Source organism: Colius striatus, chromosome Z (genome assembly GCF_028858725.1).
Source record: "Colius striatus isolate bColStr4 chromosome Z, bColStr4.1.hap1, whole genome shotgun sequence".
Classification (NCBI taxonomy): domain Eukaryota; kingdom Metazoa; phylum Chordata; class Aves; order Coliiformes; family Coliidae; genus Colius; species Colius striatus.
Window position 1 is genome coordinate 4360116 of NC_084790.1, and position 17200 is coordinate 4377315.

Sequence of the window (17200 nt, forward strand, 5' to 3'; positions counted from 1 at the left end):
CTCTCCAGCTGGAATGCAGGGGACCCTGGGTAATCAGAAGGGACAGAAATGCACGGTTCAGTACATCCCACTGTGCTTCACAGGGCACGTGAGCGTCACTGGGAACCAGCTCAAGTGAACTGCAAGGGGCTGTAGAGAGACATCACTCCTGTCAGGTCTGCCAGCCCACATAGCTGCTCCTGTCACTCTGCCTTGTCGCTGCCTTTCATCCACACATTGTATTAAAAGGGGTGAGGGATGCAGACAGTGACATATCCACACCTCATTCCACCGAAACAATAATGAAATGGGATCCATCATTAGTTTCCCCAGAGGAATCTGTGATAAGAGTGAGGACGTGTGCACTGGCACTACCCAAACAGAGCAGATCAGCCCTTGGCACGTTACAGCCCCTCACAGGGCTCAGCTCAAGCATATTACACCTTCCCTGCACCCCTGGCACCAGCAGCTCCCTGAGGTGCCAGACACCAGGCTGCAGAAGGGACAGGAGACGGGCATCTGCCTCCCACACCACCGGAGCCTCCACCCTCCCGCAGGAAGGGCTGCACCCAAACAAACCACAAACCCCCCAATCCCAGGGTTTGAAAGAGGAGCCAACGGGATGGGAAACCTGCAATTTCCTCTGCCACACGTGGGCTGCGAGACAAGGCTGCAGGCGTAAAAGCTGTCACTCTGGAGACTCATTTAGCTGCACAAGACATCGTTACCCAGCATCTCCCAGTGACCGGAACGGGAGACGCCTTCTCGGGGGACACAAATAGCGTCAGCGGCACGAAACCACGGGCAGCTGCCCCATCCCCACCCTGCAGCAAACCACCACCTTCCCCACTCACACCAGGCTGGGCAGGCAGCGTATTTTTGGTGGGAGGAAATAGAGGATCAGCCTCGTTTGGGTCATCCGTGAGGACAGCGGCTCTCCGGCCCCACAGCTCTGCTCCAGAGGAACAGGTGAAGCTGTTGGGGAGCATCACTCCTGTCACCTAGGAGAAACCCTCCCCACCAGTTTGAAATCCCTCAGACACAGCAATCTCCCTTCTCTTACCACAGCTCCTCCAGAGGGACCTGTACTCAGGGAAGGACCAAAGGTTGGGCCATGGCTGAGTTTGGCTGGCAAATGCATCTTGAAGGTAAGGTACCACTGTTCACATAACCCTGATCTTACTACTAGATCCACGTGCAGAGCTCTGCCTGTCATGGAATCACAGAGTCAGTTTACTTGGAAAAGCCCCTGAAGCTGCTGCAGTCCCAGCCCTGCCCTCACCCTGCCCAGCCCACCACTGACCCACGGCCCTCAGCGTCTCAGCTCCACGGCTTTGGGATCCCTCCAGGGCTGGGCACTGCCCCAGCTCCCTGGGCAGCCTGGCACAGGGGCTGACACCCCTCTCAGGGAAACAGTTCTGCCTCAGCTCCAATCTCAACCTCTCCTGGGGCAACTTGAGCCCATTCCCTCTTGTCCTGTCATTTGTGAAGTGGGAAAAGAGATGAGTCCACAGGCTCCTGTCAGGGAGTGTCAGAGAGTGCTCCTGTCTCCCCTCAGCCTCCTCTTCTCCAGCCTCAACACCCCCATTCCCTCAGCCCCTCCCCAGCACCCTTGTGCTCCAGCCCCTTCCCCAGCTCTGTGCCCAGCTCTGGCCTCGCTGCAGCCCCTCAGTGTCCCTGTGGCAGTGAGTGAGTGGCCCAGCACTGAACACAGCCCTGGAGCTGCAGCCTCCCCAGGGCCCAGCACAGGGGGACAATCCCTGCCCTGGGTCTGCTGGTCACACCAGTGCTGATACAAGCCAGGATGCCCTTGGCCTTCTTTCCCAGCTGTTTAGCAGCATTGGCCAGGATGTGCTTTTAGGTAATGCAGAAGCCCTCCTGCCAGGCTGTCATCACTGCAAAGGAGCCAGTGAGCCCTCCTCCACAAGCCTGTCCCTGCTTCAGCTAACAGCTCCAGTTCATCCAGTTAATTTGCAGGATTGGACCCTGCTGCCATCTCTGGAAAGGCTGAAGTGACCTATTCCAGCCCCTGGGGTTTGCTCAGCTCCTGCAATTAGTAAGAAGAGCTGTCAATAAACCTGGGAGGCTGCTAGCTAGACTGCTTCAAGAAGCAGAAATGTTTGGCACTTGGAACACTGGAGGCTCCCTTTGTAGGCAGAACAAAGGCAGAGAGGAATTAAGATCTTATCTGAACTATGTTTAGGATTCATCCTCCCCAGGGCTCAGGGTGCTTCAGCCTGGCAGTTTCCACTTGGTTCAGCTTTGCCACTTCCTTCTCAGTGCTTCTGCATCTCCCCAGCACCCAGACAGCCAGAAGCCCCCAGAAACTCTTTCTCACTCAAGAGAAATCCTACTTTGCAGTTCATCCTGGGGTGATACCAGCACCGAAAAGGTGGGCTGCTGGTGCCTGGCAGACTCTGCCTGCATCCCAGCCCCTCTTCCAACATGCAACCACAAGTGCAGGAGGTTCTTGCAGCCCTTTGCTACCCCAGCTCCAGCCCCTCAAGTCCAGGAGACCACTGGGAGCTGAGCATGGCTACTTCTCTCCCAGGGTCAGTGGTCCTGCTGGTGCTTGAGTTACAGGGGCCAACTTCTGGAGGTGCTAGCTGGAAAAAATAAAGACCCCTCCTCTGTAAGGCATCTGGTTTTGCCTCCAGCCTCCTCCTGCACACCACGAGGAGCTGAGAGTCCCAACCAGCTACAGAAAAGCCCAGGCAGCAGAGGACCCTCTCTCCCTAGTGTCTCCTTTAATAAGCAACAACTAATGAAGAGCCTGAACTCTCTGTAAAAGCAGCACTGGAGACTCCAGAGCACTGGTTGCAGCAGTATCTCGGTTGTTACCATGGAAAAGAAACTGTGTGTCCCCCCCCCCTTTCCCCCTTAACTGATGTGTGAAACAAAGCCAGCCCCAGGCTAGGTCCTAGCTCGAAAGCTAGAGCCAAGCTGCAACTCATGCAAACCTGGGAACTGCCAGACAACTTTCTCCAAGGAAGAGACCTTACAAAAACAGAGGTTTCAAAACCATAAGCAGGTGGAGTCCTGAGGATCCTTCTCCTCCAGCAGGATACGTTCCCTGGCAACGTACGTTCACCTCCTGACACTCTCAGGAAGAGAAAGGAGGAAGGTCACAGCATCCCTCAAAGCCCAGTAAGGCAGAGGAGTGCACTGATGCTGAGAAATGACTGCTCACCCTGAAAGCACCACAGCAAAGCCCTGTGCTGTCCTCCCTCCACCCAGCGCCGACAGCACCGCGACGCCGAGCTGAGCCAGCGTGCCTTGCTCACCACACTCCAGGCACTCTTTGTGCCCCTTCTCAAAGGGGAAAGAAAAGAAATTAAACAGATTCCCAGAACAGTCGCCAGCCACATCCTGTGTCCTCCTGAGAGACGCTGACTCAAGCCAAAACTGCCTCTGGATGCAACTTCTGCCTCGCAGTGCGCTCTGAGCACACGTCTGCAGCTCAGGACGTTGTCTCAGATACTTCCACGCAGGCTCTTGGCAGCTTTCAACCTGGCTCTGCCTATTTCTCTGTCAACTCTGCCCTTTCAGCTGTTTTCTCTACAGAAGTGATGCTTTTTGTTCCCAGTGCCTTGGAGAAAGAGGAGGCGGCCACGGGTTGCTCCTTAAACCACCCAAGGGAGCAAGGGCCAGGCAGTTCCCACCACATCAGGAGATACCAGCATGAGAACCCAGCCCACAACCCTGCTCCAAGGCTGGGGACTTCTGCTGATCATGGGACACCTTCAGGGTATAAAACATGACAACACCCTCCTCAGACAGGCTCTGCTCTCCCCACTAGAGAAAGAAATCCCTATCTATTCCAGTTGTTATCCCTTCTATCTGTTTACTTCTGCCTGCCAGAGCTTTCAAGCCCCACGAGGTTCAGGATTACCCAAAATACTCGCCTAGGGAGTTGATGCCTGTCCAGATGAAGCCATGTTGCTGCTTCAGCAACAGATGAAGGGAACAGAAAACACAACTGAGATGGGCAAGACCTGAGAGGAGGCACCAACACCTCCTGGGGGAAAAGTGGTGGTGGTGGGGAGGCAAAAAACAGCAGGTGAAGAAAGACCCACGTGCTCACCTGGCTCTGAAGCTCACTCTGCTGCTTTAGGCGCAGGTTCTCAGGAGTGTCTGCCACCATGGTGAAGGACTGCTTCGGGTAGTGTCTGGGGAGAGAAGGGAGATTCAGTCACCACCTTCCCACAGGCCACAGCCACTCTCACTGCCCTCTCCCATCACCCCATGAGATCAGCAGCCCCCAGAAGAGCCCAGGCCAGGCTTTGGCCCCACTGCAGAGGAGCAGAGGCACAGCCAGAGCTGTGGGCACATCACACAGGTTTAGCAGCAGCTGTTTGGGTTGGCAGGCTTTCTCTATGTGTGCTCTCCTGCATCTGATACCTCCCCAGCAGATACACACTTCTCACTGCTTTCCCCCCCAACCTCAATGTTTTAACTTCAGCTAAACATCAGCTTGATCAAGAAGGGGGAGGATTTTTTTACCCTCCCTTCCCCCAGGGCTTGGACTCGTCTGATTTCTGGGGAAGCCATAACACATGTTCAGTGCTTCATTAAACAGTCCTCAGGGTAACATTAGCCCGAATAAACACTGCCAATGCCCCAGTTTACAACCACTTTGCCCATTTCACTCTTTCAGCTGTTAAGGGTCAGAAGGGAACAGGGGAGTTTTACTCATTTTACTGAAGTTTCAGCCACACAAGCCTCATGTTATGGTTTTCTGGTACTGCATGATATCACGACCCTGACATAAGCCATGTCTTGAGGCACAGGCTGCATAAACCTGCACCAGTTCCACGTGTTTAGTGAATCCCTGGGACATGCCTGGAATGGGAGTGTAGAGCAGGAGACCTCTGTCACAGTCTGGCTACAAACCAGCAGCTATTGTTCTGAAGTGCCACACAGCAGTTCCTGAAAGTGCAGGCAGGCAGCCCTTGCTACAGACAACACAGGTTAACAGAGAGGAGAAAATATACATCTCATCCTCAGGCTGGAGGCTGCTACAAGCCCCATCCAAGGAGATGAGTGAACTTCACGTGTCCATTCCCACCTTCAAGAGGGAACTCACTGCCTTAACAGGGCACATTCAGTGTGCAAACATCTCCAGTTGGGCTTGAGCAGACCCCAACAGCAGTTACTGCTGGTCTCACCCTGACAAGAAGTGACAGGAGCATTCCTAACACCACTGTGCTTTGCCACTTGGGTTTTGGTCCTTAGGGTCAGCAGTGCCCTGCACCACAGAGGATGCTCTGCCCATGGCCAGATACAGTGAGAGTGGCTGTTGGGCTGAATCTGGAGCACATGGTGCAAACAGTTTGCAAGAGGAAGATTCCCAGGCTGCTCAGCAGCAGCCACCATGGAGACAAACCCCTCCACACACAAAGCTCCTCAGGAAAAGCCCAGAGAGGAAACCTGACACTGAACAGATGGCAACTGCTGCCATGGGATGGCAACGAAACCCAAGACATCCCACAGCAGCACTTCAGGTTTGTAATGCAGATGGAAGGGCAAAAAAGGAGAAAAGTGCCTTTTGAAAGGGTCAGGGGTCTCTCCCTCAGGAGAGTTAAAGCAGGGCTCCCAAACAGCGTGGCAGAAACAGGCTGCAGGGAAGTTGCTGCCTAGTGCAGGAGAGGGGGTGAGGGCACAGGCAGCATCCCCAGCCCCAGTTCACACCAAAACCACATGGCAGCACGCTGCAGCTCAGTTTCACTTTAAAATGCAGACAAGAACTTAGATAAATTCTCTTGCCAAGACAGGCAACACGATTGCCTTCTCCCTGCAGAAATGAGAGGTGATCAGGGCTAGGCAGGCCACTGAAAACAGACTGCAGCTCCTCACCAAGGACAGCTCGCTCTTGGGGAGTGGAAGGCTCAGAGCACAACAATGAGCCCAGTTTCAGGACTACAATTCAGCCTGTGCAGCCTCCTGTTGCCCAATCTCCATTCATGTAGCCCAGCTGGTGGCTGAACCAAACTCTCCCCCACCCAGGGCTAACTGCAGCTTCTCTCCTGTCCCTTCCCAGACCACAAGAAGTGAGTCTGTGTGGGTGTGAAGAAGCCTCTGGGCTCTGTTTTGGGAACTTGTGTGCTCCAGCTTTAGCAGTTCTCTGTTTAAAGAGTCAGCACTAGTACCTCTGCCCAAGGTTAATCAAAGTGTGGTCAACAGAGGGTAAGTGAGCAGAAAACCAGCTGCATGTGGAGGACTGTAGTCAAAAGCTGCTGTCTTTGAAGAGGACAGCAACAGATAGGCAACCACAGACCTCCCAGAGCAGCACATACCTCAGTAAAAGCAGCAATGCAGGAAACTCAAGAACAAAAATAGCTGCCTCAGCCTGACTGCAAAAATAGAGAACCCCCCCTACACCCATAGAAACCAAACAGTGCAGATGTGGTTTGCAGAAGGGGAAAAAGACAGCTCAGCAAGCAGCAACTGGCTGCCTGCTCCCCTCCCCAGCCCTCTGGTCCACGGCCTGCCAGGGGAACTCATCCTCCAGCCAGCTTCCCAAAAGCTGCACCACTGCCTCCCTGCACCAGGGTCTTGTCCTGCTGGACATCGCCTGCTGCCATGGCCTATCTCCACATCCCAGCTGCTTCAGAGAGGCTGGGAGTCAACACCAGGGTCCTAGAGGGATGGGAAATATTCTGCCCATCCCATAAGCATCTGAGGGGCCATGAAACTCAAATCAGCCTCCATCCTCCAACCAGCACATGGGGACACAGCAGCTGCACCCCCTAACTGAATAAGCCTAAATTAACCTTCCACAGCCCTCCTCAAACATCCAGCAATAAGGCTGAAAAGGCCAAGAATCAGTTTTACACAAACAACAGATCACCAACTGCTTGAAGGATATAGTTTAATCTCTGTTTAGGTTAAGCTGATTAGAGGGGATATAATACTGTGTGTCCAGGCTCCCTTCCCCACTACCTTCAGGCATTGATGTGTCACGGCAGGTATTTCACCAAGCCCCTGCCTGCAGCTTGCTGCAGAGAACTTCCTTCATTAAGATCCTAGGAATGCTAAAATCTGCTTCTCCAGGAGGGTGCTGTGCTCACCAGGACACAGGTGGACACCAGCTTGCAGAACTGGGCATGGAGTTGCTGTTTAAGTGTTCCTGGCATTTTCACCATGATTTCTGCTCCCCTGGCATTCAGTGCCACTGGAGAGGGGATGCCTGGGTGGGTGCTCTCCTGACTCACCTCCCCAGCAGACACATTGGCAAAAGCTTTGGCTACTGCCATGGAGCTTCACTGGTGAGTGACACTTTAGAAGCAGCAGAGCAGACTAAAGACACCTTGGGACCAAATCCATCCCAAGTGCTCTCTGCTACCAGCAGAGATGAACAGCCTGGGAGGGGATGTCTGATAAAGCATGGGGAGCTCAATCTGAATTACACTGGCCCAGCTTGGCTTCTGCTTAGCTGAGACAGCTCCTTTGAAGGCATCTGCAACCGCACTAGCTGCTGGGTTAATGCATTCCTACCTTCGAGAGACAGCATCGAGGGAAGGAGGCTCTTTTGTCATCATAAAGATGGCAAAAACTCTTCTTAGTAACCAACAAGCTTTGGGGGCCAAGGCAGCAGATGCCAGGAGCTCGCACTGAGAGCCCTTGCTGAAGTGGGTGCTGCACCAGGGACAGTTCCTTTCCCCTTCTGAAGGGCAGAACACGTTATAGCTACAGGGAGGCTGGTACCTGCTGGTGTTTGCTCCTGACTCTGCCCATCAGCATGAGATGTGGGGGGTGTTTTTTGTCCAAACCCAGGTGCCATCAGGCAGCTGTTGAGGGAGATGGGGCTTAATTAACAGTAGAGACAATCCAATAAGTGCACTACCTCAGCTTACAGGGGGCACAAGAGGACAATGCCGAGACTCTCCTCTTGTTTTGCCCAAGTTACCGCTCACATCCTGGAGCCCTTTTCTGAGTTTCTTGGAAGTCACTGCCTGACTCCTACCAAGGTCAAAGAAAACAAAGCCACCTTTCAAGCACAAACAGCTCAGAACCCAAATGCTCTGCCAGATCACTAATTCTCCACTTGCAGATCAGGTCTGAAAGGCAACAGGCAGACCAGCCCCAGAACTGCTGAGGTGACAGGAGTGTCCCTCTGTGAGGAGAGCCAAGTGCCATCACCACTGCCCCAGGGGCTTTGTAAAACCAGAGGATTTCTCCTGCTGCTCAGCAGCAGCTTTTATAGAGATCCCCAGTTGCAGTAGCCCCATTCAAAAAGGGGACTGAGCTGGAGGGCTGCACACAGCCCCCAGGCTGGCAGGAAAGCCACCCAGCGAGACACAAGGCTCCCATGAAGGACAAATGCCATTCTGAAGTTGTGTGCACCGCCAGCCAGAGCTGCATTTACAGCTCAGCCACGGCCCAGGAGCTCCTTTACTATCTGCAAGCTGAAATCATCCCATTGCCATGGCAACTGCATCCCATGCCCTGGGCATGCTAATAACACTGGGGAGAAGACGAGTCCCCGGCAGCAGCCTCCGGGTGTGGGGAGGAGGGAAGCCCCAGTCACTGTGAGGGCTGGAAGCAGGGATTCATCTGCACAGAGAAACTGAAAAGCCATGGTTGTAGTGGGGGAGAAAAGAAAAGATTAAAGAAAAGCATCTGAAAGGCAGCTAACAGTCCTGCTTCTGCATTTACAGCTACAACATACCCACGGCAGGCTGTGCCCTGCTACAGCCACAGTCTGGTGAGGGAAAGGAAGAGGTAGCCCAAGACCACACAGACTGAGCTAGAGATAAGGTTTCTGCCTCTGTTAGGTTTTGAGGAAACCTCCCAAGGATTTAAAGCAGCTTTCCCCCCACCCCACCTCGGCCTCGAGCCCCTTCAGACTGTTGTTAGCAGGCAGGAGGAATCTGCCCGTCTGCGCTCGGTGTGGGATGAAATGCACACACAGACCGAGCGTCTTCCCCTAGGATTAGGCATCACTTTTCTCTCCACCTCCTGAGATCTGCCCGATAAAGAAACAGCCTCTCAGTCTTCAGGGAATTTAAGGACAGGGGTTGCTGATGCAGGAGTGGTGACAGTTTCCCCCCCACTCCCCTCACCCCGCCTCCCTGCCCAGCCAGCACAAACACAGACACCCAGATCCCTGCCACACACCAGAGAGGGGGGGAAACCGTGCATGAGAATCAGCCACAGCAAGAGTCAGCAATAAATTAAATCTTAATGAGAAGGCAGCGAGTGAATTGCCTTGGGTTGGGAGCACGGGAGGGAGGCAGCGTGTGTGGGAACCGGGCATCTGTGGGATCTGCAGCAAAGATGGGCTCATCCCTCCTCACATGGGGTGGTCTCACAGCACAGCAGACCTGGTTCTCCCTCTTCTCACAGTCAAAACCCAGGAAGGAGCAGAGCTGTGGGTCTATGCAGCAATCCTCCAGCAAATCACCATAAATAGGTCTTGGCTGGGGAAGTAGGGATGGGGGAGGGTGTTTATTGCTCAACCTGCCTCCCTTTCAGAAGAAGTGTGAGCAACACACACCAAATCCACTCATGCAGCTACCAAACTGCCATCCTCACCAAGGACCGAAGCCAAAGGCTTCCAAAACTGGAACCAGCAGAAATTTTGGTGCCCACCACAGCAGTGAGCCCAAAGTCCATGGAGGAAGAGGAGTTCTGGCATCAGCTACACAAGGAATCACACTGCAAGAGCTCATCTGGCTGTTGCCAGCAGGTCCCCTGCCAGAGTCACACTCTTGTGTGCCCCAATAACACATGCACAACTGCCCTGATGCCCTTCACTCCCTCTCTTCCTGCAGAAACACTTGTTTCCTAAGTTAGTGCAACAGGTAGAGAACCAAGAGTCACATTAAGGGAAGATGGAGCCCTGAAAGGTCATTAGAAAAACCCCTCCTGGCTGCAGAGGCTTCAGGCACAAGCAGCCCAAGAAGACAAATGGGAAGAAGTTGCTTCAAGCCATTCCCCTTCTGACAAACTGCAAGGAAATAATTAGTCCCACACACACTCAGATGTGTAAAGTCTCCTGCTAAGTAATAGCTATTCAGGCAAAACCAGTAACCTTTCAAGAACAAATAAGAGCCAGGGAAAAACAACCACCCATGTGAGCTGCCTGTAGGGAGGTGCCCATGGTAATTCTGCCTGATGTCACAACAGGATCCAAACCTTTTGGCAGGAGCATCACAGTGTGTTCCCTGCCTGAGGGGATGCAGGAGGGGGAAGCGGGGAGGGAGACAGGTTTCAATGGGTCTAGGGGATTGCTTAGTGCTCCACAGCTTTGGTGATGCTGTGGCAGCTGAGACAGTGGCTGTGAAGCAGGACAAGTACAGAGCCCAGCCAGGGCAAGTGCATGTCAAGCCCTCAGCATCCCCACAGCTGCTCTATCAGCCAGGCAGACATGGATTGTTCTAACAAGCGATGAAGAGGAGCCCCCAGGCCCCAGGGACAGAGCCACCAGACTGCCAGTGGATTGGCCTCACACTCTAAGATCTCTCCTTGCAGACACTGCTGGCATCCATCCTCTGCCTGATTACAGAGTTTAATGAATAGGACACATGGGCTCCCTCCCCCACCTGATCCTCCACCGCAGGGGGCTGCTGTCAGATTAAGGCAAGTGGCACACGAGTATGTGGGGCAGCAGGACACGTGATGGAGTGGAGGTTTGGTGCCCCAGGCAGCACATGCCAGCGTCACAGCCTTGCTTGGGGGCTGGCAGTAAAAAAAATACCTCCTTTAATCCACAGCTCCACAGGACCTTGGGTGATTACACCCCTTGAGAGAGGCTCAGAAAACCCACCGCAGATTTCACACCCCGAGAGAGTAATTGGAGGGCTGGCTAAGGAGAGGAGCACAGTGATAGAGACAGCTCTGCTTGCCAGAGGTTCTAAGCCCCAGCTCAGCACAGGGCATCTGCCCCCTCACAGAGAAAGAGCTCAGAGCCATTTGCTTTCTGCATCACAGCAGCACCTCCAGCCTGGCAGGTGTCATCCACAAAGGAGGCAGCAGCTTGTGTCCCTCTCAAAAACCCAGGGGACACAGTTCCTCTTGCAAAAAGAGGAGCTTTATGGCCTGCAGTGAGATCCTGTGCACTTGCCCTTGGCAAGAGACCCCAGTGAGGCTGCGCCAGTCTAGCCACAGCCACCAGAGACAAGGGGGGTTTTGTTGCATTGCTAAATCAGGTCAATTGAGTCTCTTCTGGCCAGATAGAGCCTGTCTGGCTCCCACATTAAGAGCTGTTTGAGTGCAGCAATGCTGAGGCAGATGAAAGTTCACCCCACTGCTAACAGTGAGTTGCAGGGCTCCCAGGGGAGAAGGGTCTGTCTGCTCCATGCATCTTGGCTCTTCCCTGAGCAGCTCTGCCTTCTCCCCAGCAGCAGACACCCTCACACAGACACAGTAGAAAGCTTACTTGAGGAGCCACAAGCAACAGCTGCACAACCAAAGGCTGGGCAAAGGTAGGAAGCTCCCTTAGCAGGGACGTTAAAGCAAACAGATCTCCCCAGACATCGAGCAGAAACAGCCCCATAACCAGCACAATGGTCCCAGCACCTTAGTGATCCAGAAGTTAACACCTGGGAAGTGTTTTCACCTTCCCAGAGCAGTAGCATAAAAGTGTTTGCCATCAATCTCAGCTCCAGATCAATGTGAACCTCCAAGTACTCACACCCCAGCACGTCCCAGTCCTGCCCTAAGAGCAGCATTTGCCTCTGCCAACTTGTCTTCCCTGGAAGCCAGCACTTGAACTTCTGCCTTTCAAGTTTCTTACAAGCTGGAAACAGAGTCAAACTTCTCCAGTGAAGAGCCTGGTGGGACACATCTGTAAAAACTCATTGAAGTGCAGCATGTCATCATCCAGCTGCTCCATAAAGAGCCAACTGATGCAGGTCTGGGAGCTACAGGACCCAGACTGTGTCTTTGGCATGACTCAAACCCATTTCTGTTCCTTCAGCAAGGCTGGAGTTTACACCACAGACCGTGTGAGATGACTGAGTGTTTGAAAGAGCCTCTCTAGCTCAAAGTGTTGCTTGTATTCAAGTACAGGCTGCTTTAAGCAATGCTTTTGGCAGACTTGTCCAGTGAGTAGCAGCACAGATTTTTAACGCTGGACACAAACACATCATCCCTTCCTCACCCACAAACCTGCAGCTCCAAGAGGCGACAGTCATGTCTGCACAGCTGTATTAGAGTTTTGGGAAAGAAGAGTTAAACAAAGGAAGTAATAGGCTCTGCTCTGCCAAAAGGCTCCCAAGTTCACATCCTGCCTTTCAAAGAGTTGCTGGTTCTTTGGGACAAGCTTAAAAAAAACACAACCCCATACTGTTCTCCCTTTTTTAAGGACAGAAAACAGCATCCTGCTGCTTTGCACAGGGCTTGCAAGCATCCTACTGTAAAACAGCAGGCTGCAGAGAAAGACTCCCAACATTTTGAGGGAGAGGCTGCCAAAATGGCTGGTCCAGCCCTCCACGTGTGCAGCTGCTGCCTTCTCCCAGCATCTGTTCACAGCCCTCCTCAAAATTGGCTTGCCATAATGTAGCTCTGAGCAACAACTTTGTACAACATTGTTTCTCAAAGACCCTTTCACTGCCCACCCAGCACACTGGTGCCAGGCAAGCATGGGCTGGAAGAGGCAGGAGAAGCCAAACACATCGTCTGTCTTGGCACAGGACAGCAGTGGGGAGCAGGGTTTTGCACAGGCAGCTCTGCTCCCATCCATCTCACCCCCATCCCCAGCAGCTCTGCCAGCAGTTATAGAGGGGGTTGCAGAGCTGCATGCTGCCTCAGTAAAAGGCAGCCTGCTTTCACAAACCTGCTGTAATCCATAATGGAAAGGTTTTAAGTGAATGCAGAACAGGGGCTGCCAAGCTGTGAAGGCAGAAGTCACTTCTGGAAAAGGCTCTGCTCATTCTGCTCCCCACCCCCTCCCATTGCTGACCCCCCAAAACAGAGCAATGCCTGTCCCATCCTTCCCCCTCACAATGCTGTTTATGGAAACAGCAGCATCTCAATGGAGCTGGGTTTTCCACAAGGGGTTTTTTTGGCCCTAGGCATGGGTAAGCAGATTTAGGAAAGTCTACACTCGCCTACAGCCTGCTCTCCTCAGCAAGGTCAATGCTGGACAGCCCTTGCTGCAGACTCAACCCAAACCCTGTTGTGCTCCCAGCTCTAAGGGTGCCTGAACCCCAAAACTCCCCCCCATGCAGAGTGAGCAGCACTGCTGCCTGCCAGCCAGTGGCAGGAGGAGCAGGGAATCAGGGACCCTCACCCAGCACACCCTGATTGCAGGGGATTGTTGTTTCTTGGAGAACAAGCTCACTTAACCATCTGCCTTGCTAGGATGCAATGGATTAGTCTTTAACAATAAGCAGGCACCAAACACCTGAAGCAGGAACACATATTCTCCTCTTAGCTACAAGGGCAGTCAGGAAACCTCCACCAGGTGTCTGGAAAACACCCGAGGCAACCGGGAAGGAGCAACATGGCAATGCAGGGTGAGCCAAGGAGGGAGGAGTTACCTGCAAGACTCACGGTGACATTTCCCCTCACCCACCTCTGCAGAGGCTTCACCTGCAAGTGCTTTGTGTGTACAGGGGCATCATATCTCCAGTCATGGAGAAAAGGTAACAGCAACAGATGAGGTGGAAGGAGGGTGGCAGAACCCTACAGAAGCATTTTTGATTTCCCGGAGGCGTAGGTGTGGGAGGTCACCCCATGGAGCCCTGGTACAGGGAGCACTTGGACCAAATCATCTCCAAACACTTCAGAACACAGAGGCTCCACCCCAAAGAGGATTCACTAACATTTGCAGCCTTCCAACTATTAAATCATGGCATTACTCAGATCTCTCATATGCCACATCTCCTTCCCCCCCCCCCCCCCCCCAATAAGAATCATCAGCAAGCCCTTCTCCAAACAGCAGCAGTGAAGCACCCCGTATCACCCAGCTCCTCAAAGCCATGCGTGCTGGGTGGGGGTCCTTCCACCTCCACAGCAGCATATGGGGAGACCAGCCTTTGTTTACACCAAGACAAAAAAAAGGCAGATCCTGTTCAGAGCTCCACAGAAAGCAAAGTGTGCACACCAAGACAGAGAGGCAGTTCTCATCCAGAAACTCGGCACAAATAAAGCATGGAATAAACACCTGGACTCCATCCCAGCAACACAGTTGTTCCTCTTTCCCTTCCTGCCCACCTCCCAAACTTGGAAGATCACTTTATTAATGTAGTAGGCTGCTACCAGATGGAGCAGAGAGGAATGCCAAGAACAGATCACTGGCTCCTTGTGAAGCCCAGAGCCTTTCACTAACTTTTTCCAAGCAAAGAGTTAGCCCAGAGGCACTGGACTGCTTCATTTCAGTGGTGAGCAATCTGCCAGGAAGGTTCTTTGGGTCATCACCAGGAATTAAATGTTTCACAGCTCTGGTTCAGAGTCACTGTGCCCCAGTTAACAGCAGGTCCCAGGTAAGCTGGGCAGGGCAGCTGCAGAGCCAGGAGCTGCTCATCCTGACTCAGCAAAGAGGAATGTCAGCATCAGATCCTGATCCCCGGGGGACGTGTCCCACAAAGCCACAGCCCTGGGTGGGGTTTCTCTGCAAGGAAAGTCAGCCCCTTGAAGGAAAGCTGGAGGCACACAAGCACGGCAGATGGAGGGAGCAGGGACCCTGCTGACACACCTACACAAGATATTTTTGGCAGCCTTGCTTAGCCTTTAGCCCCTTTCTGAGGAGGGAACAACGCAGGTTAGCGAGGGAGGTGAGGAGACACAGCAGCACTGTGACCTCCTTGTGCTCTGCACTGGTGGAGCAGCCTGAGCCAGGGCTACAGCAAAGGTGAGCAGAGGGTCTGGGTCACAGCAACATCTCCCTGCCATGTTGAAACAAAGGATGCTGCACATCAGGCCAGGCTGCTGCTTCTCCGTGGGGGAGGAGGGACTGCTGAGCAAGTAGGCCATTAACTTCCTGTCAGCTAGTCTGCAGCAGTAAGGAAAGAAAACAAATCCAGCACTGTGGGGTGTGCAGGCAGCAGAGACAGTCACTCTGATCAGCCACCAAGGATGCCAGCACAGGGGATACACGTGTGCAGCCAAGAGCAAGGCTTTCTGAAGAGATGCATCCAACAGGGCAACTGATTGTTCATCGGCATGAATTTGGGCAAGCCCACAGCTCCAAGACAAAGTCTAGCCTCAGATCTCATCTAGACGTCCTCAAGGGAGAGGAGACCAACCAAGAAAGGCAGGAAAGGAGCCTCTCACCCCAGATACTGCTGCTCCTCCCCACCCCACAGCTCCACATCCAGGCATACACCAGCTCCTCACTGCATTTCAAGCGGCAGTGCTGCCCAGTGAAGTCTCTGAAGATGCCAGCTCCCCAGACCAAACAGACAGCTTTGAACTCTCAGACAGGATTTTCAAGGCATGCTGAGCCACCACTGAGGCAAAGCACAGAGCTGCCAGTCACTGGGGCTGTAAGGAAGCAGGGGGGGACCAAAGTCCTGCTGCTGCAGGTGCCACCTCCATCCGGGACACAGCCCCGGTCCCCCAGCCTCAGCCCTGCCAGAGCTCTGGTACCCCTTCAGCACAGCAAGTAAGAAATTAAAGCCTATCTATAATGCATATTTGGGAGCAGCTGGTCCTTTGAACACACATGCAGTCTTGCCTGTCCTTTGCAGCCAGGCTCTCCCACAACCTTCATTTGGGGAAGCCTCGAGCATTGCTTCAATATTGCCCTTCCCCCACTTTCACCTCTTTTAGTTCAAAGTGTTCACATAAAGAGAGAAGCCCAGCCTTGATTGTTGTTTCCAGTGAAGAACCAGTAACCCCAGTGCCTAGCTGAAACCAAAGAGGAATGGTGAGGAATGTGGTGACCCATCCCATTTGCCACCAAACAAGTTCCCAGCACTCATGGGCATGGAGAGGGCAGAGGGCAGAGTTAACCAGCCACCCTCTCAAAAGGCTTCACAGAGATTTATTGCTGGGGTAATGTCAGATAGGGAGGAAGCCCAGCCCTCTTCCTCCTGCTCTCTTGAAGAAAGAAACTCAGGAATTTGGCAGAAGGCCACAGCTCAAACAGAGGAGACCCTGTGCTAAGGCATGTACAGAAAAGCAGCCTCTTCCCTGCCAGGATAAACGTTGCTTTTCCACCCCCTTCTCAGGGGACAGAAAATAATGTCCCTCAACTCCAATACCAGCAAAAGCTCTTTGGAAATGGGTGGGCTCCTTCTGGGCTGTCCTTTGCCAGACAGGCTCACCTTGCCTGGACAGGATACTCCAGGGGCAGCTGCTGAGAACCAATCCAAAATCCCACATCCAAACCCACATCCTCCGGCTGGAGCTTCCCCTTCACCACACATCTGGGCATTGCAACCTTACAGCCTCCACCCCAGCAAACAAGGGGCTGGCAGCTGCCAGATGCAAAGCCTCATGTGCCAGCTGTTCTCAGCTGCTCTTGCTTCCCTTTGCTTCAAGGCATGGCCAGACACAGTAGAAAGCATAAAGCAGGTTCCCGTACACGTTTTGAACATCCAGAGCTAGCCTGGGGTAGAGGCAAGACAAACAGCCGCCTCTTCTTCAGGAAGGCTGTTAAAGGGTTAAGACAGCAAGCCAGCATCAAAGGGAGCTCTTGAGCAGAGGGGGGTGAGAAACTGAGATGGGTCTGAGGTTGCGCAGGCTCCTTGGAATCTCAGGAATTTCCCATTATTATCCCACTTCCCTTCCAGCAGTCTGGAGAGGGAGAGCAGGAGAACAGGACCCCAGGCCCATCCCCAGGGCCTGAGGCAGAAGCACCAGGGATGGAAATGTGTCCCCCCCCACCAGCACATAGTGCCAGGCAAGGCTCTTTGCCAGAGCTGGTATCAGGGTGCCCACAAGCCAGAGAAGAAAGCTATGGCTCAAGACACTAAGGAGAGCTCAAGTGTCTTCTCCTGCAACTCTCTGCACATCAAGGTCTCAAGCTCACAGATGCCAGGCTGGTTGGACCACCACCATGGTAGGCTGAGACCTGCATAGTCCAGGAACAAATATCCCTCTAGTCAACAGTTTACTCAGCTTCAGACCATGGGTTTCCCCCTCATACTACTCCAGGAAGTTCCTAGTTTCACTCAGAAGCTGGAGCTTCAATAGTGCTGTTGGCCCCCATAGAATGAGATACTCAGGAGTTACTTGCTGCTTTTTACTCTGTCACTGTGAATGCCCAGGTGAGATCCCAGGACACAACCATTACCAGCCAAGATTTGAAACACTGCAAGTCTCGGTT

General features: G+C 53.2%; 1 protein-coding gene across 1 annotated transcript in view; it reads right to left on the reverse strand.

Annotated features, from left to right (window-relative positions):
* LASP1 (LIM and SH3 protein 1) overlaps positions 1–17200 on the reverse strand; it is a 33140-nt gene that overhangs the window by 9658 nt on the left and 6282 nt on the right. Inside the window, exon 3 of the mRNA XM_062019023.1 lies at positions 4064–4148. Within this exon, the coding sequence (XP_061875007.1) occupies positions 4064–4148 (85 nt within the window). The remainder of the gene's footprint in view (positions 1–4063; positions 4149–17200) is intronic.